Source organism: Saccostrea cucullata, unplaced genomic scaffold (genome assembly GCF_032062105.1).
Source record: "Saccostrea cucullata isolate Sc308-1 unplaced genomic scaffold, CSIRO_AGI_Scuc_v1 ctg112, whole genome shotgun sequence".
Classification (NCBI taxonomy): domain Eukaryota; kingdom Metazoa; phylum Mollusca; class Bivalvia; order Ostreida; family Ostreidae; genus Saccostrea; species Saccostrea cuccullata.
Genome location: NW_026939726.1, coordinates 604,990 through 631,222, shown reverse-complemented (window position 1 = coordinate 631,222; position 26,233 = coordinate 604,990). Strand labels below are relative to the sequence as shown.

The window sequence follows — 26,233 nt, the reverse complement described above, 5'->3', positions numbered from 1 at the left end:
TATTTCATTTAGTAATAAGTAAAGTAAGTAAAATTTAGATTCATTTTTTTTACCATAATTTTATCTATATATTTATTTTATAATCCGATGGCATAAATTTTACAATGCTCCAAATTCAAAATGTTGAGACTATATCGGTAAGAGAAAAATCTCAAAAACTCTTTATTCAGCTCACCTATAAAGTTGGCCTGAGACAGGGTGCCTAGTGCGGAGACCTGCCTCATTCCTGAGATAGACCTGTCTAGTGCTTATCGGAGGCAAACATTGCTAAATGGAGATCAGCAGTATAATCATTCATCATCATTAGTTTGTAGAGACTTAATCTATACCTGCTTGCGTGAAAACAGGTTGTTAAAAGTTAAAGTCCATGCAAGAAGACGAAGGCTATCAGAGGTTTCCTTGAGGTTTCATTCATAACTTCTGTTTGTACCCAGCTAGAATAAGTTAATTATCAATTATTCCTGTGACCTGTGTAGCATCTTGCTTCCATACTGAATTTTTACTTGTTAAAGAAAATTATCTTGTTTTTTGATACGACGGACCAAAACGATTTCTTCAAGTATCATGCAGTGAGCTTGTATCAAAGTTACTTAAATTCTTCAGAATTGTTAAAAGTGGGAAAACATTTATAAAATCACATTTTCATGAATTTTATGTATGAAATAAACTAAAAATGCCCCAGATAATATCCTCTTGATCTCCTCGATAATTTTAATTATCAAGTGTCATATATGCAAGAATACACATGCTTTTATATTTGATAAATAGACCCTCTTAACAACTCAAGGCTTCGAAGATTTGTTCAGGATCAGCCAAGTTTTAATCTGCAAAGCATTCTGACTTAGTCTGACTTTTTAAAAACACTAATCATTTACATCCAGACAAACACATAATCTAGAGGTTTTAATATAATATTTGGAATAAACAAAAGCTTTAAGAAGCTTACGTAAGAAAGTCTTAAATCGATGTGTTAATTTAACACTTGATCAGTACTTCAACTTAATGCTTAATCAAAGAGAAAATAAAGTTTCAACTTATTAATAAAAAGAAATGGTTTAGATTACAGATTAGATTGTTTTAATCCTATAAACCCAAGGAGCACTTGAGAGCCTATATAGTTGAGATAGATTTCGTACTGAAGGTGTGAAGGCAGGGCTTATTTGTAGACGGTCACACTGTGAAGTCCTCAAATCCAGGTTTTTGACAACTTTTACTCTATCCCCTTTCATCAAATGAAAAGGAAACCAAACACCTTGACGATACTCTTATTCCATTAAAACAGTGGGTGACTCTTGTGGAATGAAGTATGTTGGAATGAGCTTCCAAGGGAATGTGTTTACTTTTAAATGGAGCGCGAAAAATATTTGTCAACCCTCGTATGAAGTGAATTTATTAATCAACATTGAAAAGAATGAAAATGACACATGAATTTTGGATGACTTTTCAATTTGATAAATACCCCCGTTTCTCTCTTTTCATTAATAGTCCCAACTTGGATGAATGGAAATGAATGCAAAGTAAAAAGTCAATGAGCTCAGAATAAGTAGATTATACAAGACTGCATTTGAATTTATATTTGCTCAGTATAGAAATTTGGGGCTTTTTTGGCAAATGAAAACAAAACGCTGTTGGATGGCCCGATTTGATATCTATTAAACTGTCAAAGGATTCATCACACACCAAAATGCTTAAGGAAGCCCATAACTATTCATTTCTTTCCTCTACAAAAGAAGAGTTCCAATCATTTAACCTTTCACTATCTATTACATATATGATGATTGAATTATAAAACATAAAATTTGAAGTGTTTTCCCCCTAAAATAAAAAATGATGAATTACAGCATGTCATTTTAATTTTTTAGAGGAAGAAAGTTTTGAATAAATAGATTTGAAAGGACCGGAGTTATTATCATTTAATGGTCCGAGACCTCCTTCCCCGTACTCTCTCTAACATGTAAATGTTGAATTTTACATAAAATGCAAATAAAATGGGGAGACACCTTATGATTGAATTACAAAAGGTTGAAAGGTGAATCTTCCGGCCACTATCAGGTATAATAATCTATGTTGATATGCCATGTGCAGCAATGAATATCTGTCACGGATGACAGACTCAAGGGTGTTTCATTCATATACAATATGATTTGTAGGTATATCGTCTTTGCTGACATATTTTTTTCTGTTAACAGTAAACTTTCAGTAAACTTTCAAAGCATTAGACTTCTCGGATTTCAATAAATGGTTTTTACGTCAACGGAAACCGAACTTAATCCACGTGTTTGTTTGGTAATCCTTTCACAAATACTCATTTAGAATACAATTTTTAAGTCATAGTTAATGTAAATCTTTAATTTGCACTTATTTCACGACAAAGTAACGAACAAAAAAAGTAACCCAAAATACCAACTGTCAAACATTGTATGTCAAAGAACTTGTTTTAAAAAGCAGAGCATATTCGTTTATTGTATGAAACTAGTTCAAAGTAATTCTTTTTTATTTTCAAATATCATAATATAGCATAACATAGGTAAAGAAAGCATGTACATATACATGTAAAAACATCACATATATTATACCAGCTCGATCATATTGTAGATTCTCCATACTCTATACTAAGTTTACCCGCTCATATTGTTGATACTCGACCAACTTGCTTATATTGTTAGTACTCAACCATTCTGGTTACATTATATTGTAGATGCACTACCAGCCCGCTTATTTTGTAGATGCTCTACCGGTCTGCTCATATTGTATGTACTCTACCAGCCCACTCATATTACAGATACTCTACCAACCCACTCATATTATAGATACTCTACCAGGTTTACCTGCTCATACAATAGATGCTCTACCAGCCCGCTCATATAAAATATTGTAGATACTCTGCCGGGTTTTACCTGCTCGTATTGAGATGCTCTACCAACCCGTTTATGTAGTAGATACTCTACCAGCCCGCTCATATTGTAGATACTCTACCGGTGGACTCATGTTGTAGATACTCTACCAGCCCTCACAAATTGGAGAAATTATTAGCTGGACGTATGGATTCCATAGCAACTTCCTCTTGTAGATACTCTTTTAGCTAATGCATTATGTACTAGTATATACTCAAACAGTTCGCTCATCTTGAAAATACTTTCGAATTGATGTTCAACCAACTTGCTCTTATTGTGGCTATCCCATCAAAATATTAACTTTGTTAACTCCCTACCATCTTACTTATATTGTGAATACTCTACCAACTATATCAAACTGTTAATACTCTACAACAGTACAACCCCTATTTTATGTAAATGCTTTATCAACTCTCTCTTTTTATAATGTTTGATTAACTTGCACAACATGCTCTACTTGTGGAAATTCAACCTGTTCATATTGTGGATGGTCAACAAATACACCCGGTTTACTTATACTCTAGCAATCCACTCACGTTATGGATACATAACTAATCCACTCATTTTGTGAATTCTCTACCTGTCTTCTCATTTTGTGGATCCTCTACCAATCCACCCCTTCAATGGATCCTCTACTCCTTTTACGGATACTTCACTAATTTTTTCATTTTGTGGATCCTCTAATAATTCTCTCATTTTGTAGATACTCTACCAATCCACTCTATTATTGGATGCTTCACCAATACACTCATTTGGTGGATACTCTACCAATCCACTCATGTTACATTTTATGGATACTCTACCAATCCACTCCTTTTATGGATTTTCTACCAATCTACTCATTTTGTGGATACTTCATCTTATCCACTCATTTTGTGGATACTTTACCAATCTACTCATTTTGTCGATACCCCAGCAATCTACTCATTCTTTGGATACTTCACCATATCCGCCCCTTTTATGGATACTCTATCAATCCACTCATTTTATTGATACTCTACCAATTTACTCATTTTGTGGATACTCTACAAGTCCACTTATTTTGTGGATACTTCACCTTATGCACTCCTTTTATGGATACTCTATTGATCCTCTCATTTTGTTAATATTTCACCTTATCCATTCATTTTTTGATACTCTACCAATCCTCTCTCGTTTTGTGGACCCTCTTCCAATCCACTCATATCGTGGATACTCTTCAAATCCACTCATTTCGTGGATACCCTTCCAATCCATTCATTTTATGGATACTCTACCAGTCCATTTATTTTGTGGATTCTCCTCCAATCCACTCACAAACTTTCTATTCATTTGTGGATACTCTTCCAATCTACTTATTTTGTGGATCCTCTACCAATCCACTCATATTTTGGATACTCCTCCAATCCACACATTTCGTGGATCCTCTATCAATCCATTCATTTTGTGGATCCTCTCCCTATCTATTCATTTTGTGAATCCTCTACCAATCCATTCATTTTGTGAATCCTCTACCAATCCATTCATTTTGTGGATCCTCTACCAATCTATTCATTTTGTGGATACTCTACCAATCCACTCATTTTTTGGATACTCCTCCAATCCACACATTTTGTGGATCCTCTCCCAATCCATTCTTTTTGTGGATACTTATCAATCCATTCATTTTTTGGTACTCTACACTGAGAGAATTACCTAGTTGATTTAACTATTGTGCCTAGTAAAGCGTCCATTGTGTACATTTTGTGATGGTTGTATACTCCTAGTGAAAGTTACTTATAAATTCTTAGATTTACTAACATTCATTTTGGGGTAGTGATTGTATGGACAGTAAATTTACTAGTCTTCCCAGTGACTTTCACTAGTTATTTTTTTCAGTGTACCAATCCATTCATTTTGTGAATCCTCTGCCAACCCATTCATTTTGTGAATCCTCTACCAATCTATTCATTTTGTGGATACTCTACCAATCTATTTATTTTGTGGATACTCTATCAATCCATTCATTTTGTGAATCCTCTATCAATCCATTCATTTTGTGGATAGTCTACCAATCCACTAATTTTGTGGATACTCCAATTATTGACTCATGGATACTTTTCCAACCCATGTATTTTCTACCAGCTTGCTCAAACTCTGGATCTTTACTAACTCAATCTAACTGGAATCAATCTACAAGCCCTCTCATTTCATGGCATTCACTACCATCTTGCTTACATTGTGTATCTTAGCAAACTCTACCAACTCACTTACATTATGGTTAACTCTACAAACTCCTCCTTATTATAAACATGCACCCTACCAGCCAATCTTAATATGAGAATATTCTATCAAATTGCTCATTTTGTGGATGATTTACCAACTTGCTTACTTTATGAATACTTAAGAATCTTATGGTTAATACTCTGACCAACCTTTTTATTTGGTGGATACTCTACCAACTTGGTTACATTGTGGATACTCTATTAACTTGTTCTCACTGTGGCTACTCTATTCCACCAAATCATGCTATTGATACTCCACCAAAATGCTGATTAAATGGTTATTCTGCTGCAATCTTACCAGACCTATTACACTGCTGCTGCATGTATGTATACAGGCTCTAAAATGATGCAGCGTCTGCTCAAAGATGTTGGAGCAACAGCTGATCAGTAAGTGATGAGTGAATTTTTTCATTTCGAAAAGTAAATTTGTTAACTATTCAAAAGTGTTTCTTTTCAACCAGAGTTAGTTTCTTGTAGACTTTCTCTCTCTGTCTCTCTGTCTCTCTCTCTCTCTCTCTCTCTCTCTCATTTTTGATTTCTAAATACACCAACACAGAAGAATTTCAGTTTCCTTTTCCTATTATTAGAACAAGCTGTATAATGACAGTAAATTATTCTTGCTTTGTATTCTGGCTTTTATCTTTTGTACAGTTAACCATGATAAATTGCATGTAAATTCCCCATATGCCTCCTAATTAGCCCTGGTCAATTGTCTGTTTCTAGCTCTGCAGGTAGAATGTTGCAGTAGTCAGAAAAGTTAAAACAAATGTTACATCAACTGATGATGCTGACTTGCCTCTTCATTGGATGTTAATTTGTTTTTGCATCATTAGTGAATAAATACAAATCAAAACACTTTGTACAAAAATGCTCTCATTTAAATTTTTTATTGAGTCATCCTTAAAAGTTTTCCTAAATTCCACTGTCTTTGGTTCCATATTAATTGTAGTGTTTCTGCACATTGCTTCTTTTTCTGGGGAGTATTCAAAGGTTTCAAATCTTTTTTTATGAATTAAAAAATTGGCATTTGGCAATCAATAATTTATTATACTTATGCTATTTTGGAGACAAAAACTTTAAACTTATTGACTTTTTTGGATAAAATCAAGATTATCTCGAGGTCAACATGAAAAATTGATAATGTTGTTTTTGTTTTTAACTCTGATCTGCTACATTAACTTCCAAAGACAATTCCTGTATAGAGCCATAATTACCAAAGTCTTGCACAAAAAACCTCTTTGTTTCCACGTGTCAACATGTACTTATTAATTAATCCAATCAGATTGTCCACACAATGTAACTAGTGTATTGATTCATTGCTATAATATATAATATGACAACTAAGTTAACCTCTTTATTGATTTATACTAATTTTCATCACAAAGTACTGACATTAAGTATTGATAAGTTTTTAGTAGTTTTGAGGAGTTATCAAGCCGTGTAGAATGGGTGGCTCTTACCCGTCTACTACTCATCACATAAACATGGTGGACCCTTTAACACTTTTGACAGAACTCTGTCTTCTGCCAGAAACAGATTTTGATTTTTGGGTTTCTTGGCGGGTCATTAGATCTCTTGATGGAGATGTCGTACAATTTGGAAGCACATTCTCGACCACATTGTCTTGCGACTAATTTAAAGGACAGTTTTGTTGTCGACTGAGAGAGAGGCAGACAGTAGAAGGTGTAGATTGCTATCGCGGTGGTGATAAGTTGTTTCTCTGTGTACTGGTATTACATGGGGACAAGAGGAGTTTAAATGCTAGCGCTATATGATACAATTTACATTCAGGCCAAGCATTTAAACTGAGATGATCTTCTTTTGATTTTTATTTTCTACAGTTGACTTTTCTTGTATTGCTTCTTTATTCTGTATTTATATGTACACTGATTAATTACTAGTGGAGGAATTATATATTGTGTTGACTCCTAAGAGCAGTGGATTAGCACCTTTGGGGATTTAGCAGTGACTTTCTAATGCTGTGCTGGATTTATATGTTCAAGGAGATTCTGTTTAGAAAAGGAAACTTTATCAGGTAAAAAAAGGAAGAAATTTTTAAAAGAGAAAAAAATATGCGTATTTGATTTTCAGTTATAATCAAATATATCCTATATATTTCTTTTAGAATCTAAATGGCGTAAAGAAACATTTCAATAAAGTAAGATAACTGTTTGTATAATCTCTTTGATTTTCTTTTAAAGCTGTATAATATTTAAGTGTATTATTTAATACAGTTGATCTTTTGGCTGTTTTGTAAATGTGATATTTGATTTACTAATAGGGATTTTACAAATACAAATGTTGAAGCTCTTCACAATGTTTAATCTATCATTTAGAATCCTTTTAACTCCCTAAGTTCTCTGATTCACAATGTTTAGAGAAAGTCAACACTGTTTACTTTGATATTTTTTTTCGGAAACTCATTCATCACACAAACAAGCTCTAAAACAACACAGATTTTCAACAGACCAAAAGTTTCTTAAAAGGATTGCCTGCTTGCAGTATTAATTATGAAATGAAAATATATCTTTTGAAAATAAAATTATCCTCAAAATGCCCTTAATGATAGCTATCTTCTGGATCATTGAAAATATTGAATCAGCTAATCATGCCGTGAATTTAAGATGACCAATTTGCAGATTCTATCGCAGATTAAAATTCTAAGGGAAATTTAAAGAAGTTTTGAATGAATGTAAAATCTGAACTGAAAAGTTTGTTCAAAGCCACCAATCCAAAGGCAAATATTTTGATAGCAATAATAAGTCTTGTGTATTTTAATTCCCTCAATATTTCAAAAATTTAATGAAAATAAAAGTTTTAAAGGTGAAATGGAATGAGTTGGCACTCATTGTAATCTGTTTGTTGCTTTTTATTATGAGTGGTAGATTTTAAAGGTTTTTGTCTCCAAATGACTGTTATCCCATTCTCTCAAGTGTATTGGGATAATCTGGCTTGATAGGGTTAAATTTCTAACACCATCAAATATTTGGATAAAGTTTATGATCTCCCTTGATTTTTTTACTTATCAGCAGAAAACTTTAACTACTTGAAGGGAAGACCGGAGACTTAATTTATTGGGTGCAACTGTTAAGAAATTGGCACTCTCCTAACCTTTTGGTGCGACATTTGCAATTACTGAAAATATATCGTGCTGCAATATGATCACCAGGTTGTAAACACATTCATTCCATGAATTCATTACTGAAATAAAATTTATTTCTGGAGAGGAAAAAGAATTTTTTAAAGGTTTAAACATCACAGGTGCATGGGGGAAAAATTTGTTACCACCTAATTAAAACTGAATTATCTATTTTTTACGACCTCCTATAATCTCAAAGAACTTTTTGAAATAATTTCAAGAATATTTCTAAACATTATCAAAGAGGAGGGAAGTATTGTGTATTTCATTAGAGCGCTGTTGTTCTTCATATTACACTAGATTTATGAGAGACAGGCATTTTTCCCGGGTTTCTGACGTGCAAATTCTCACTTCTTTATGTAATTTCTTTCGTTTGACAGATAGGAGATGGCACCACTTACCCATTGTGTGGCGCTGATTCTGTGCGTGGTGGTTGGCAGACTTCACTCACTAAGTACAGGTAAATCCTAATTCAGTCTGACAATCAACCCATTTCCTGCACACTCCAGCATAAACTACAAAAATCTCTTGGAATCATGCATAAGAAAAAATGCCATATTAAAAATACATGTGAAATAAAATCTTTAATATCTTTATATTTTTCTTTCTAAAGGGTTCTCTTATTATTAATTTTCAATTTCTGCTTCAAGAAACTAATAAAATGATTTAATCTTTAGAAATCTAATATTGTAAGAGGAGAAATGATCAAGTATACCATTTATAAAGGGAAAATGATACAGGAAAAACAGATCATAACTGTCATATGATTCATTGTTGATTTTGTCACTGAAGGGATATATAAGTTACATGTTTCTGAACATAACAACCTTCTAGTAAGTATTGTATGAAATGACATATTACCAGAACAAATGTAATCTACAGATTATTATTGGGTATAAAGTGTGATTTCACAAGACACCCAAGGGAGATAATCAATAGCCATTAATCTGGGGTGTTGAAACTCTTGACTTTCAAGTAGCTAGTGACATAATTATCTGGAGGGGTGTCAGGTAGATATTTTTGGGTAACATTAATGGGTTTAAGTTAAGGTGTAGGCTTTATAATGAGAATGTCTGAAAAGGGGATTTATACTGGTATATATATAGGATTAGGAGGCAGCTGGAATTGACAAGGGGAGATAATTATGACTTATGTACACAGATGTCATATGAGTTACAGAAACAAGAAAGGCTTATTTTCTAATAAAATTAAATCCTGTATAGGTAGGGTGAGTCTTTTATTGGTGAGTTTACCCCAGGAATGACTTTTTGTTACGATTTACAACTTAACAATGTAATGGATACAAAGGTTTTAATATCTCAGTTACATGAAAATTTGGACATTTCTAGGTCATTGCTTTAACCCTCAATAAAAACAAGAAAATAGATATTTAAGCAAATTTAAATGTACCCTTTCTTTTTAATTCCACATAAAATGTGTGGACAAACTTTTGAAGGAAGGAAACATTTGTAATATCTTTATAAAGCGGAGATCAAAAAAGTTAGAAGCAAAGGGTGGGCCTACTATTTGCTTGATTGTAACAATAAAAGAGCTTCTACTCCTATGATCAGTTTTGTTTCTAGGTGCAATGTGTTTATTTTAGATGTGTAAGATGGGGAGTTCAAAGCAAGGTGATTATGATAGTGTTTGCTCATATGAATTTTTTTATTGACGGAAGGTCAACCCCATGGCTTTGCGATGGTGGGCAGGTGCAAATTGAATACTCCATTTACTTAGAAATTTATTGACACAGAATGTGTATACATTTAAATATACTTAATTTAACATGGCATCTGCCTTTTGGAAAATAATTTAATAAGGAAAGTTGCTTTGGTCTTAAGGAGGGGTTTGTCATCTTTAATGAAATAAAGTGTCATTTATGAACCAATGCACCCCCATCAGAGTCAATTATTGCAGCTTTCATCTATAAAAGGATTTCCCAATTTATATTTCAAATTTAATTTGTTATAGCATCGGAAGATTTTATAAATTTACCTTACTACCCCACACATATTTTTGGATAAGGTCTTTGTTCTTTGATTTGCTTTCAACACAGTTTTTTCTAAAGAGAGTTATTCGTTTCATGTTTTAGTACACAAAGCTAAAAAATACACAATGAGTTTTAAATTGAGTGAAAAATTTTATGTGTCAAAGTCTATTAAATACAAAGAAATTTTAACCTAATATTCTTTAAAAGAGATCATTTAAAAGTTATTTATTCACACCAGTATATAATATTTCTCTATCTGATATAAATCTACAACTTTAACTTTGAAGCCTTTTTTACTTTTAAAAAGTACAAAGGTTGCTATCATATTCAGTTATGATATCATGTTTTTGCATCCTTCATTTAAGGGGTTTAAAATGCATCATTTAACACCGTTTTATCTAATAAACAAATATATGCTCCCTTTAGAACATCTCATAAATATACCACAAAAAAAATTCTGGACTTTAGTTAGGTTTATTTTTGGAAGTCTTATTTTGCAAGAAACAAATTCAGCTTATCAGTTTTAAAAAAAGGGAGAATGTAAAAAGAGAAAAGGAAGAAAGAAAATGATTTTTACGGAGAAAGTTGATTCAAGATAATTTTTTCTTTGCCAGGTTGTACAGGGAATGGTAGAATTATCACAGAGAATCAAGTGTCTGTCTGTAAAGGTTCTTGGAGTGGCCATATTAGAAACGCCACCAGTCTGTGCGCCCCAGGGTGGGGAGTATGCTCACACAAAGAACAGCATTTACTGAGGAGGATCCAATGGAAGCAGGCCACGGCTATTCCTGGCTGTTACGCCATTAATGCAGCTCACGACGGAGGTCGCTGTCGAGAGTGCGGAGATACCATGGATCAAGTAAGGCATTGACGTGGAAGAGTTATTTCCCTTCCCACTCTCATTCCCAAAGTTGATGGGCTAGACACATTCACAATATGATTTGAAATATTTAACTCTTTGTTAAATAGATGAGACAACTGGGTTTAATTCCAAATCAATGCACACAACTTTATCCACAACAAATGTAATTCATTCACTCTCAAACTATAGCATTTCTTACTCATGTTGTAAATATGTGTATTATTTTTAATCAGTGATGGACCTAATCTATAAATGCATGCATCACTTATCTTTATCTTGTATTTCTAAAGGTATACATATATGCATGGTGCATATATCTTCTCCATACAAGAGAAATATTAGTTGCATAGATACCAAAAAAAAGCATCCAGTTATTACCGTGAATTTAATCCAATTCATAAATTTTGTGCTAAGCTAGAAGTTTATATATTCTGATAAATAGCCTTTCATATTTTTATTATGAATAATAATAAAGTATATCCTTGATTTTATTCCTCTTAAAATGGGTGTTAATATGAAATTACAAATCGCATTGAAACCAAACAATATGAAGAACTCTCCTATCTACGTCAGAAAGAGAAGTCTTTAGCACTTTTAAAATTTGCTTTGTAATTGTGAAGGAGTAGACCAGATGGGGAGATTGATAAAAAAAACAAAATTATCAAAATAACCCTGAATATTTTAACACCTTAGATAACATTATCATAACTGTCGTCAGGTAGCGATTGAACAAAACGTCTGCGTGTGTACATTCCTCAAACTTAAATGCATTGTAATGCCTCAGATTACTTAGTATTCAATTGTTCCCTAATGTAATACCTCAATAAAAGGACGGAAACCACGAAATGTTACCAGATTGACTAAATCAGACAAAAAACAGCAGAACATTTCATTCCTTCTGATATTTAAGTAGCAGCATGTCAGAGGCCAGTTTTTGCAATATTTGTGCTCAACAGAATTTATGCTACAGTTGCTGTTTTCCTCTCTAATTTCATGACCCTCACACTGCAATGGGAGGTTTATTAAGGATTCTGTTGGGACCATATTTCCGGAATTTCCCCTGATACAAGAGATCTGTCCCCTGATTTTGTGGCTATTTTATGGGTGGAAGTCCCATAATAAATCTATATGGCTCTAATGCAATCCCCAGAGTTTACTTAGTGACTATAATTCGAACATTAAAGTGATGGCATCTAACCCATTTATCCTGCAGCAGTCTTCTGGTGTTAGTAAGATAACAGAATCAAACAAATTTTTTCCTATAAAATTTATAACAAGATTTTGGGGAAATATTAGTAAACCACTCTGAGAATTTTTTTGGCATTTATTAATTATAGCCTTAGCTAACAGCATTTTTCATATGGATGATTACATCATAAATGTCATAGCTCAAACCTGTTACTGCATTATTAATATATCTTTTGATTGCAACAATATTTTGGTCTTCCATTTCCATCTGGGGTAAAGATAGTCCTCTTTTCGGTAAAAAATATATGATAATTCACAGATTATTGTTTAGATTTTTAAAAGAAAAACAAACATTGTAATTCTGATATTTTACATTTAGGATGATTTGGGGGGGATTGGTCAGCATTGTCCACACCAGAACTTTGGTCAGACATCTTGTATCCAGGGAGGTCGTATTGACGCCAGCTGTTGTGTTGACGCTCACTTCCACACGGCATGTCACCAAACAAATGACATAACAGGAGTCGTCTGCTGTAAGGTTAAAGGTCAGAAGCCTCAGATTCAGGCACGACCCCAGGAGAAGTTGCTGGTCAAAGAGGGGAAGATATTTCTGCTGAGTTGTCAAGCCTCTGGATCACCTCATCCCAGAATTCATTGGTACAAAGATGGACGACAGATTTCAGATGGGGGGAGGAGCAGAGTCTCTGTATTGTCTTCAGGTTATTAATATAGCTTTGAAAAATGAATAACAAAAACAATCATCAATTGCATTCTATGCTGCATAAAGGGAGCTAACTCAATTTACATAAAATTACTCTTTGGAGAACATTGATTAGGACTTCTTTAAGTACACTACTACAAAAAGTACTTTTTTTTTTATAATTTGGATTTTTTGAAAATATGTATGCAAAATTGAAAAATTTCATGATGACTGTTGTATCTGACAGCCCAAACCTCTAATAGAGAAAAAAAATCCCTGTAAGAGTTACTGCCCTTTTTACTGTCCAATTCTCAAGTATTCCATTTGACAACAGGTGACTTGCTCTTTACATTGGCCAAGAGATCTGACACAGGACTGTACAGTTGTGAAGTCGTCAATGAACATGGAATGGACATCGCCAGTACCAAAGTCATCATAGAGGGTAAGGAAGGTCTCTGAGACGGTCAATCTTGAGACGGTCAATCTTGAGTATCAATATGAAAAAATGGAATTCTGATTCTGTTTCTGTATAAATCAGATAAATGTGACATTGTGTACTTTTTACCTGAAAAAAGTTTAATTTTCATTTGCCTTATTCTGGATGATTTGTCACCATATATACATGTACTTCTTTTTCATGGACAATATTTTATGACATGTGAATTACCTGTTAAAATATGTTTCGAGAGCCTTGACACTTTATTGAATTTATTTTCTTTTATTGAGCAGATCCCGATCAGTCAGGGTGTAGGCGTGGATCTTCAGATGGGATAGCCCTACACAGAGATGTACACGCCTGTAAAGGGAGGTGGGAGGGGCATGTCAGGAAGGGGCGGAGCCTGTGTCACAGAGGATGGAGGGTCTGCAGTCCCAAAGATCGGGTCACACTACACCATCTCTCATGGCTGGACGTCTATGATCTGAAAGGTTGCTATGCTTACAATGCTGCAAACTCCAGGGGCAAATGTCAAAGGTGAAGATTTCTCTTTTTTTAAAACAATATTTTATCATGAATAATCATTAAGAATCAGACAGCAGGCACTGCCTATATTAGCCACATTTATTCCTCTCCAGACAGATTAACTAAAGATTTCTCTCTGATTACCTATCTTACGAACAGGCACGTAGAAACAGGGGGGTGGGATGGGCCCCCCTTTTTTTCCGAAATAACATTTATTATTGAGAATATTAATTGAAAGGCTGGATAGGCCCCCCACTTTTTGCTAGAGTAAACTGAAATAAGGAGAAGGAAGTATGGTATGAAAAAAAAATTGAAAAAAGTTGGCCTCTACCCTCCCCCCTCTTTCCCCCATGAAATAGAATTTTTGAGTTTGGGCAATTTTTCTCTTTTTTTGCTTGTCAATTTTTTCAGGTAAGTAAAATTTTTATTCCCCCCCCCCCCCCCATCGATGCATTTCATAAATGATGCTACATCACTGATAAATGTGGATTAATGTTCTTTGAAAAGAATTATACTTTTATACTTACTCTTGAAAAATTTAAGATGCATGAATGGCAGGATGGCAGGGGTAGGCCAATACTGTGGAAGGATGAGGTTCTCTAAGTCCTCATGTTTGGCCCAGGGTATGATTGATGTTTTTAAACCCAAAGACAAGGTTGATAGTTGCTCCTACAAAGAGGGCGTCACAACAGGAGTTCTGTGCTGTAGAAAAAAGAAACAACAATCTGGTAGGTGAAGAAGGAATTGTTTTTGCAATTTTATTTCAATGCGTATACATGTATATTACCGGGTAATAAAATCAAACTTTGCTACATGTATTTCAATCTCAGGTGACGAAGAAAAATTTCCGGATATCCAATAATGTTTTGAGATATTTAAAATAAAATAATTTGAGAAAAAGTTGTTGGGATTTCCAAAACACTTCAATATATCTATGGTATTTAAGATATTGATGTTCAAGATATCAAAGTTCAACTGTACATATACATGTATATACTGATATTGATGTTTCAACTAGATTTTGCCCCGTTTTAAATTCGCCCAAAGAAAATATATTGTATATATTTAATTCAACTGTACATGTATATAGATAGTTTTTACAGTAGATTATTTTTATTTATTGCAGTTGTACATCACAAACCAGCCCTATGCACAGCTAAATGTGAGAATGGCGGAGTCTGTATCAAACCCAATGTCTGTCAGTGTAAACCTGGATATAAAGGAGCCACTTGTCACATAGGTAACATAGATCGGGCATAAACTCTTTAGGTTAAAGACAGAAGGGCTTATGTGACAGTAAGGTGTCCAAATTCTGTCTATCTGCTTGTCTGTAAATAATTTTCAAAATACTATTCCTCCTACAGTTTTGGTCCAGTTTCAATAAAACTTGGTATATAAGTAAATTAAACAAAAAAACATGCTTCTCTTTATCAGTTTTTGATTTTAACATGAGGTGATGATGTTTTAACCAATGCCTTTCTTTACTTGCTCTTCAAAACAATCAAGTTACAATCTTGTTACAAAATTAATTGAAATTTACGTTTGTTTTTTTTTTGTCTAAAAATTAATTTTGTAAATTGGACACTTTGTTATATTACAGCGATATGTGAAGGAGGGTGTGGCTCATTTGCAACGTGCATCAAACCTGGAAAATGCAAGTGTAAAGAAGGTTATGTTGGTAAAAATTGCCGGAAGAAAGCAAAGCATGAATGTCTCCGATTCTGTATGAAGAGCTGTCCGTCTGGGAAATGTAGCTGTCCTAAATATGGAAGATCCTGTACAAAAGGTAAAACATAAATCCATGCAAGTTCTAAATATGGAAGATAAGTAGGAATAAAATCCCAATTCGAAAGTACAATTTCTCAAATTTCCATGTAAAAATGATAAAAAAGTTTACTATATATGGATGTTTTGTTATTCTTATTGAATTCATCACATTTATATTTTGATTTTTAGTTTTATGGATGCACAGAAATCGAACAAATTCATGAAAGACTGTAATAGAAGAGAGTGAAAAAAATCAACCATTCCAGCAATAACTGGGTGGTTCCGCTATATAAGGTAACATTCCACGGGCGCCAGTAACAGCTTGGGGTATCCACTTATGCTGCCAGTACCCACAATATTACAAGACAATTTATCATGTGATATAGTATTATCCTAAAGAATGAAAAGTTACACTGCATTGGCCTATATGACTGTCTCTACATATATATTGACTATTTGTAAATGTATTGAATAAATATAAACTGCACTTATGATTATACATGTACATGTATGTATAATAGAAAATTCATAAACTTTAATTTATTAGCAAGGCATTGATTAATTAATTTGTAAAAAATTATCATTACATTTCATTTTTCATGCATAAAACAGATCTAGGAAGTATCTTTAAAATCTGGTAAAAATTTTCTTGAAAAGTTCTGGTATAAAATTCAACACTTATCATCTGATTAGCAGTATTAGTAGTTAAAGATTTCAAGCTAAAGTTTGAGGCTTTCAATTTACTCTAGTCTTTTTTTTTCAGATTTATGTAGTTTTTGAATCTTTTTATATTGTTTATGCATAGGAATTCAAAATTGACTGGTACAATTCTCTGTCATCCTTGGACTTTCAGTAAGGCGTGGCATTTTCTATTGTCTCTCAAATGGCAAATAGATTCTCATTGATTAAGAAATCAATAACAACAGTGAGACGACTTAAGCCCTACGAAAAGCTTAATTTCATTGGATCATTGCTACTCTTGTTGACATTTGCCCACATTTCTATCCCATGTATATTTCAACAGTGAATGAAAGGCTGTGTAAATCTCAGACGCTAATTATGTAAAATCGAGAATACCACCCCTTACTGGAATCCAAGGTAAACAGAGAATTGTACTAATTAAGCACTATTAAAAAATTCACAGCGAAAAATTCAATCACATCACTTAGATGTTGCTATAATAAGAAGATAAATGTGCTCTCTGTTTATAAGAGCTATTTATCTATTGTGTGATTTTGAACGAAATATTCATGTAGTTTACAATCATAATTCGCTTATACTACCAATTTTCATTCACATTTCAGAGGCAATATAACTATATCTACCTCATTTATGTATTCCATTGACCTGTTTTTATGTATTTTGAGATTATTTTCACGCAATATCTGCACAATGTTTCATTTCAATAGGTAATATTCATGATTAACCATGCATTTGTCAATTTCGTTTGCTAAATTGATTTTAGAAAAAAAAGATTGTAGAATAATCATTATAATTTGCATAATTTAAGTTCACAACATTTAATTAATAAAGCATTTATAATGTACAGAACTCGGACCTGGCCTTAGTTTTAATACATAAGCATAATAAATCAACACTTTGGCCAGTATTTGGTAGTATTTTGTAAATTCTTTTGTCGTGTCACTGTATTATTTCAGTGTTTATGTTTTTGTATTGTAAACTTGATGTATATCTATTTAAAGTAAAGTTTTGTTAGGAATAGTATCATGTTACATTTTTAAAAGCTTAATTGTAAGTTGGATTACATTAAATATGTAATATTTTGTTGTAATTTAAATATTTAAAATTATTAGAATATTTGAGACTTTGAAAAATCAAATCTGCATGCACTTTAAATCAACGTATGAGGTAATAATTCCATTATTAAAACCAAAGCAAACAATTTACTACAGATCAAATTGTATTTTAATACTTTAATTTCTGAAATGATATCTTTCAGTAATTTTACCCATGAAAATTAGTTTTTGACTACATTTATGTAAGCTAATAAAAAGAAGTGGTTAATAATGCACAATTTTTAAGAAAATGATTTTCAAAAAAAGTAGTTCCAAATATTTGTATTATGACAATGAGATTTGTTATGAAATTGCAATGTTATTTTTTATAAAATTGTTTCTCTGAGATTTTCTTTGTTCATTATTTATTTTCAACAGACCTTTTGGTTATTCTACACCATGACTTGCATTTCCTAAAATTTTTAAAATTCAAACATACGAGTATATGTGTATATTCAAAGAATACAAAGCTAGTTGATTTTAGAGGGATTTTTGGAGTCGTTATATGGTGTAATTGGATTATTGGACCCCCCACAATGCCAACATTTAGATGCCTAATTACCATTAGTGAACAGACATATGCCTCTTTTTGTGATTTATGGTAATTTTAACGTAAGTGTAAAGAAGTAAGGGTGGTCATGGGTTAATTAGCTCCAACCGAGTGCACGATGAACAAATGAAATATCTTGTGAAAAAAAGTTTTGGTTTGGTATAGAAATATTAAAAAAAAAAAAACAAACATAAGGCATTTTTTGGTTTAATCACAGGAGTTCGCGTACCTATCATATAACTTAACACGTGTTATTATTATAGAACATTTTTTTTTCCTGTTTAATTAACAGTTCAGTTCAAAACAAAACAAAAATGACAAACAGGTGACTGTAAAAAAATGGTTTGCACTTTCCATAAAAATAATTCCATATATAACAATAGATGTTTACCTGTATTTTGTATTTTATGAAAAAATGCATAAAAAATATTATTTATTTCGATTTTTGAAATAATAAAAAGATCTCAAGACACATTGTTTACACAGACAGGTATAAAATCTTACCTTTTTCTATGATTTTCAAAAAATGGGAATGACACTGTATGACACTGCATGCATGAATGAACAAGTGGGAATCGTCTCCCAAACCCCCTTCTATCCATATCTATAACCTTCCCCTATTTCCACTATCTTTCTCTTATACTAGTAGTCCAGTCGATTTATCGTGAAACAACACACTACTACATTGTGTAGTTATGGCAACACAATAACTTTTGTTACAAATAAACTCTAGAATATACAAAATGAATTTAATAAAAAAAAAAAGCTGACAAAATTGAGGGGAAAGCATTTTTTTGGGGTCATAATAAGTTTTCTATATATGGAAAGGGCATGATGTAACTCTTGACGATTTTAATTTTGATTAAAATTTGGTGCATTTTTTAACCTTGAAAGGTCGCCCGCGTGGCGCAGTAGTTAGAGCATTAGCGTTTACTCTAGAGTCGCGAAGTAAGGAGTTGATCCTTATGTCGCGGGTTCGAATCCCACTTTGGGACGTGAAGACCGGTCCTTCGGATGAAACCGTATAAACTGAGGGTCCGTGTCGAAGTAGGTGCTGGAACGAAAACGACTTCTCACTGCTCAATGGCCGTAAGTGCCAAGTATAGGACAAAATTTGCAACCTTGAAAAGAGAAAAACTAAATACACTGTGTAGAATGACATTTATAGTTGTAGTAAAACCTTTTATTCCTAAAGAAAAAAATCTACATATGTATTTGCTTATTTGAGCTTGATCTTGCATTTCCTAGTCTCATAATGATATATTTCAAATTGATGCTATCAAATTCATTAATTATGCTTTCCGCTCGTTATATTTTCTTATACTGTCCCTGCATTTGTTTGGGTACACATTTTTGTTTTGGTCTATTCACTGTCAGTATATAGTCTTTATTCCAAAATAGCACCTTAACTCAGTGTAAATTCTTGAAGAAAGATAACTCAAAATTCAAATTTGAAGAGATAGACATGAAAATTTAAATAGGATTGATATTCAACATGATTGTTAGCGATTTTTGCTTGTTTATAATTTAAATAAAACTGGCTCTTACTACGTACACACGCCCATAAGGGGTTAAGGAGAGAGAAAGAGAGGGAGAGAGAAACAAAGTTGCGTCTGAATTGATCTTCTACTCTAGACTTCCCTCCTTGAATCAGATATAGGAATATTATGTGTGATTGTCTCTGGACAACAATTCCACGCGTATTTTGATACATAATGCAATTAAATTCTGATTTTGATCACAAGTGTCAAAGAGTCAAGAACAGTAGTTTAAATATCCATTATCCAGCTTTGTGTTTCCTTCAAGTAAAACAATACAACTCTAAAGCGTCTTCATTGATTGAACGTTGATAAGTTGTGTATTGGGGAGTTAACTCAGAAACAATGAACTGCAATACTAATTTTGATTGCATCAAAAATTATATTTTAATAGATGGGTTGATTGGTTATCTAGTAGGTACTTGTTTACAGGTAAACCCTGTTGTCCGGGTGCGGAGACTCAAGGTAGGTTGCCAATTTTATTTCTTTTTTGGCCAACATTTGCTGATATACGTATTGGTTTATGCTGAATTCATTTTTGATTAGATACATCTAATTTTGCGCATTTTATCCCTTTTCCCGAGAGAGAGAGAGAGAGAGAGAGAGAGAGAGAGAGCTAAGTAAATGGGAGGGAATTAGATATGTTTTTAAACTTTACTTTTTGTTTTACAATATTGTACATAGATGTAGATGTTCTTCAAACTTTTTAAAAATTTCGATCAATGATTTTATAACAGAAATCCTGTCTGCAGCACTAAAATTAGTTTTCTACTAAATGTGGCAAGAAACGATTAACTTTGCTTTGTTTTGGCAATATATTCGAAAAATTTGGTCATCAATAGTTCATAAAATTTGATTTGACTTTTATTTACATGCCATAAGAGAAATCTGAAATGTAAATGTGAAAGTAATAAGGCAAGAATGTAGTTTGGAACTTGTCAAAAAGACTAAAAATTTGCCTCCCGGTTTTCTTAACCATAGAATTCAAATCCTTATAAGAAACACATCGTCTTTGAACATTTTCTTTTTTCTCCTTAAAATGTCCCTTACTAATGTAAAAGATGTGTTTGGGAAACGTTACACTGATGCCTCGTATGGCAGCTCATGTCGAAGGTTAAAAGTTTTCGAATGCAAGCCAAGTCCATGGTTAACTCAAGAGATCAACAATATATTTGTACCCAAAGAAAGGTCTTTCACAAGGAATGTGAAATATCAAAGCACTAGCACCAACCATTAGAAAGTCATGGCCAAGGTTAAAGTTTTTCAAAAGTAACTCAAACTCCAAGGTCAAGGATAAAAAGTAAAAAAAAAAAAGTACTCAAGAAAAAGTTTCGTCATAAGAAATACTTTTATGAAATATGAATGAAAATCGCACCAAAAGAGGGTTATCCCTTTTTTGTCCCCCGCTTTCGCGAAAGCGAGGGGACATTAAATCTCATTCGTCTGTCCGTCGGTCCGTCTGTCTGTCCGTCGGTCCGTCAGTCTGTCCGTCCGTCACACAAACTTTAACCTTGCCCATAACTTTTGATTTAGTGGAGCTATAATTTTCATATTTCATATGTGTAATAAGACCTTTCTTTGGGTACCACCAAATTTGACCTTTTGACCTTGACCTTGGAGTTTCAACTACTTTTACTAAAAAAATCCAAACTTTTACTTTGGCCATAACTTTTGAATGAAATATTTAACATATTTATTCTTTGTGACAAGACCTTTCAATGAACACCAACAACTTTGACCTTTTGACCTTGACCCTGGAAATGTACGTACTTATGAAAAAACTTTATCCTTGACCATAATTTTTGAACGATAAGAACTACGACTTTTATACTCCACATATTTTATTCCTGTAAGAAGACCTTTCATTGGATACCAAGAACTTTGACCTTTTGACCTTGACCTAGGAGTTTTAACTACTTTTTAAAAAATAATAACCTTGGTTACAATGTTTGAACGGTAGAAACAAGGATTTTTATATTTCACATATGTATTCTTTGTGGCAAGACCTTTCAATACCAACAACTTTGAACCTTGACCTTGGAGATTTAAAAAAAACTTTAACCTTGACCATAACTTTTAAACGGTAAAGGCTTTTCGTAATTCACGTATGTAATCCTTGTTATGCCAAGAATTTTGACCCTTTAACCTTGACCTTGGAGTTTTAACTACTTTTTAAAAACGTTAAATATGAAACTGGACTTTCATATTTTTTTATATGTGTATTCTTTATGGCAAGACCTTTCATGGGATACCAAAAACTTTGACCTATTGACCTTTACCCTAAAAATGATATCTTGCCCACAAAGATACCGAAAGCGGGGGACCACAATTCTTTGAATTTGCTTGTTTCAAATGATACCAATGACGCCTTTGAAACAAGAGTAGTTTAATAATCAATTTTATTCTCACCCTTTTAAATTGATGATGTCTCAGAATATCAGAAATATTTTCATAAAAGACAATATAAAAGATAAAGATTAATTTTTTTAGTCAGGAAAAAAAAACTGCATTATCGATCATTTTACATTTAAATGAAACACATTGACTTTTGCACATCTGTGATAACGGCAATGTCACCTGAACCTTTTTTTCGAAATATAGGTGAACGGAAACGGGGACGTTAGAACACGTGTTCGGAAAGAAATAACGTTAAAAGTGTATTTACAAACCGGAAACGTCGATCCTGATGTGCGTGTTTGATTTGATTTCCTCTTGCACTTTTCATCCTAATTAATTAGAGTAAAAAGTCCTTGACATTGTGTGTTTCTTTTGGAATGAAAAGTAATTGACCTCGTTTTTCCGTAAAACAAAGTGTAGGTGGATGATAATTGTTGATGTGTGACGAGTCTTACATAATGTTATCTGAATTTCCTCTGGTGCATATTTGGTTTTTTTTTTAGAGAACAGATTCTTAATTGCTTGATGCCAATAAATTTAGACTTAAGCTGAGCAAGTTTCTGTGACATATCGAAATTCAATTGATAAAATATTATTAATCAATATTTTAAACCTTTCTTTGACTAAATTTTTCGATTTGAACTGCGTGGAAAATTCCTTCATTAAAGAATGCCGAGTTTCATGCACTTTGTAGTGAAAAAATAGCCAAATCTAGTAATTGAATTTTGGTTATATAAAATCACATAATTTTTTCTTCATCTGTAGTTGACCCACAAAGTACACGTTTTTAAGAGGACCGGGTATAGTGTTATCATACCTGTAAGTCTGTCCATCTGTCCGTCTGTTACACAATGTTTTCCGAATGTTTATTTTATCCGAGAGACCAATTGGAGCAGTTTCAACTGGAGTTGAAAAAATGTTTTCATTTAAAACCTTTTTCACCAGAACATTTCTTATGCTTAGTAATTTGATATTTTTGAAAATAATTAAATGTGTTCTGTAAGAGTAAAAAAAAAAGATTCCATTCGCTTTCCCGCTATGCACTAATAAGGAACTGAATAAAATAAAATTAGATTTCATTTATTTTCAGACTAGCAATGGATTTATCACGCAACACATGAAACAATGATTTGATTTTACAATGTATGATATCGTATAAAGTTACAAGTATTCAATCAAGCATGTATGTACCAAAAATTCTGAAATGGTCTACGGTAGAGTGCCGCTAAAAATCTAAGATTGAATACTTTCAATCAGAAACTACATGTAATTATATTGATTTAAATGAATGTTGTCAATTCATCATCACCAATCTCAATGTTTATAAGGATAAGGATATAAAGTTTATAAGGATAAGGATGGTTTATAAGGATAAGGTTTATAAGGAGTTATGTTATAACGTTTAATAAAATATATATTGTATTATGTAGGTCGTGGCCACAATCGCCAAATCAAAAATAAATGATTTTAAGAAGTTATATTTGTCTTCATCGTCTTTAATAATCACCAATCTCTAATGTTTTAGGAGACGGGGATGAAGATACAATGGGACTCTGCTGCTGTAAACGAGAGAGTCTTATCGAACACGATGATCACCATGACGACGAGAAAAGTGTCCTTGAACCCCAGGGTGAGAACGTTTCCGCCTCTTCAGTTCACCCCAGTCTCTTCTCCTCGAACTCGATTACCAATCCTTGCCGACTGACGTGGTTAACAGACGTCTATGTTAATAACGTGGACTCCGAAGAGGACGAGAAAAAGCATACCTGTCGAATTAGTGGGCTCTGTTGCCTTGACAACGGAAGAACTGTGCTTTTGGACAGAAATAATCAAACTTTAACCGTCTTTGACCCACAATTTAAATACGCATACAGGCAAAAACTTAGAAAGCAACTCATTTCCTTGACCACTTTTGAATTTGATGACATTGCCATCTTAGAAACCGGTTTCATTGGATTGTATAATATTTCCGGGAAATACGTCACGCGGCTTCCTAAACGGTTCGCCGTGTGTAAGAGTTCCAGAACAGTGACATTCAATGGTACTTGGTTTGCAGTATTGTATGTACAAGACAGTAAAGACTTTATCAAAATTTACTCCAAAATTGGAAATGAATATCTTAATATTCCTCTAAATATTCAAATTGATAGGAAAAAATATCGATCAAATAACATCGAACTGGACAGAACTAACGACTTTATATATATACCAAATATGTCGGAGAAGTGTATAACATGTGTGAATTTCCACGGAGAAGTAGTTTGGAACTCTGTACCCGTGGACCATATTTTACATCCTTCCTGTTTGATGTTGGAGGGTAACTTTATCTTTTGCTGTGATTGGTTGACTAAAGGTGTCAATCTTGTCTCCTTAGATGGAAAACGATCTAGTTCTATTTGTGTCGATGGCGTTAGGAAAGCAAGATTCATAGCATTTCAAAGGAAGAAAAGCCATCTGATGATTTTTACGGACTTCAAATACAAACTGCGTATATTTGATGTCCTCTTGCCTCCGGAAGAGCCCTAAACTTTTAAATTCTGATCGGAATATTATCTGTAATTCATCTCATCAAGGGTGAGATAAGGCAAATCGCGCAACGAAGGAGTGCTTTTGTTTGTTCTTTTGAACTCTTCCAACAGATAATTGTTAATTCTGCTTGTTAAAACGTTTGATTCACCGACAAAATTATCATTGAGTGGGGCTCTTTCGCATCAATCTGATTTCCGTCAATAAAGAAAATGATCGATCTCTATTTCCTTAAAATCTCTAATTTTAAATATGAATTCGGAACCTGTACCAGTCTCTGCAGACAGTTTAAGAAAGATGGTGTGAGTGACCGATTGGGTAATATTTGCCTTTGTCTCGGAATAGTGCACTTGTAAAACTAAGGATCTCTTTCAGTGCAGAAAGTGCTTATATGAAATTTGTTTAAATAAAATGCTTCTCCATCTAAAGTTATTTTTTAACCATTTTGGCATCTCTACATGGATATGCAAGAAAGCAACCCTCACATTATCCATTCAAACAAACTAGAATAAAAAGAAATTGGCGAGATATTTCCTGAAAATGTTTCATATATACCCGGTATATATAATATTATATTCATTAAGTAGAAAAATTTTCTAATATTAATATTGATTAGAACTAATAATACCATGATCAAGCTGAATCTTAATTTGATATGACAAGATAAGTGATCTTTCAATTGGCGACAGAACTTCATTCCTATTACGAATTCTGTCAAAGATTATACCAGACGTTGGGCTAAACATATAAGGGAAGACCGTAGCACTTTTCCAGAAGAAATATAGTGTTTTTGAAACATATTGTAAACATTGTATTGGAAAATTAAAAGGCAAAACATGAACCATTTTTCCTTTCGTTTTCACTCCATCGGAAGTGGCACAAACGTAAATGGTAAGAGAGACTACAAGAACAATATGTAATATTTCCAGCAGAAAAGAATTGTAGCACTATGAACTCTGTAAGGCTCATTATTATAACTTTATTTCGAAGGAACTTGGTTTTAATTCTATGTATGGAAATCCAGCATATACAGCAGTTCATTTTCCAAGGATGATATTCTTCAAAATCACCTTTCAGTGTTCCATACTTTTAAAACTCCAGTCAAACAACGTCATTTTGATATATCCTACCTATACTGGATTCCTCAGTTTTATAAAAATCCTCTCAAAGATATTGCCGGAATAGGAGAAACTTCAGACTCAGTTTGCTATTTCAGCATATTCTAGAAGTGGTATTTATCAAATATTTTGTAATATCATATATTGGCAAATCTTAGAAATAATTTTATCATTAAATTAAAAATGAATTACTACATTTTTCAAAAGTATATAACATCGAACGTTTGACTTTTCTACGGTTTATATATACAAATAATAATCACGGTAATTTAAGAAGTGGGTTATTTGCTATCATAGACATCTTCTTCAAATTAAAAGTAAATTTGTGCCATTTAAATTACATTGAAAAATTTACATATCGTACAGTAAAATCACTATATCGCTACACAAAAGTATTCTGAAGTGAATGTTAAAAGTATGCTGGAGTTCCACATTGACAACATTTATGTAGTCGTCGGAGAACGTCTTTCAATAAACTTCTGGAATCCCGATGGGAACTAGTTATGATTCTTTATCAGCTGACTTTTTTTATATTCCTATGAAGGAGAATTTACTCAAAAACTT

At 33.0% G+C, this 26,233-nt stretch overlaps 2 protein-coding genes across 3 annotated transcripts; both read left to right on the top strand.

Moving 5' to 3' along the window:
* Positions 1-6,709: 6,709 nt before the first annotated feature.
* On the top strand, positions 6,710-17,826 carry LOC134253759 (uncharacterized). Of its 2 annotated transcripts, none has more exons than XM_062736343.1 (10): positions 6,710-7,172; positions 8,657-8,736; positions 10,881-11,125; positions 12,696-13,035; positions 13,351-13,467; positions 13,746-13,989; positions 14,521-14,705; positions 15,104-15,217; positions 15,578-15,763; positions 15,934-17,826. In XM_062736343.1, the coding sequence occupies exons 2-10, from the start codon at positions 8,664-8,666 to the stop codon at positions 15,966-15,968; spliced, it is 1,539 nt and encodes a 512-aa protein (XP_062592327.1). In that variant the 5' UTR covers positions 6,710-7,172; positions 8,657-8,663; the 3' UTR covers positions 15,969-17,826. The 2 variants fall into 2 exon arrangements, with proteins under 2 accessions (XP_062592327.1, XP_062592328.1); XM_062736344.1 differs by having other exon boundaries at positions 6,712-7,172; positions 13,351-13,458.
* A 5,728-nt stretch (positions 17,827-23,554) lies between these two features.
* LOC134253784 (uncharacterized) lies at positions 23,555-24,933 on the top strand. Its single transcript, XM_062736372.1, has one exon. The coding sequence runs from the start codon at positions 23,571-23,573 to the stop codon at positions 24,549-24,551; it is 981 nt and encodes a 326-aa protein (XP_062592356.1). The 5' UTR covers positions 23,555-23,570; the 3' UTR covers positions 24,552-24,933.
* The last annotated feature ends 1,300 nt before the right edge of the window (positions 24,934-26,233 follow it).

Bases quoted from the DNA above. Each gene is read 5' to 3' on its own strand.
- LOC134253759 (XM_062736343.1), top strand. From the start codon at position 8,664: ATGGCACCACTTACCCATTGTGTGGCGCTGATTCTGTGCGTGGTGGTT. The intron at 8,737-10,880 runs GTAAATCCTAAT...TTTCTTTGCCAG, and splicing joins ACTTCACTCACTAAGTACAG to GTTGTACAGGGAATGGTAGA. The intron at 11,126-12,695 runs GTAAGGCATTGA...TTTTACATTTAG, and splicing joins GCGGAGATACCATGGATCAA to GATGATTTGGGGGGGATTGG.
- LOC134253784 (XM_062736372.1), top strand. From the start codon at position 23,571: ATGGGACTCTGCTGCTGTAAACGAGAGAGTCTTATCGAACACGATGAT.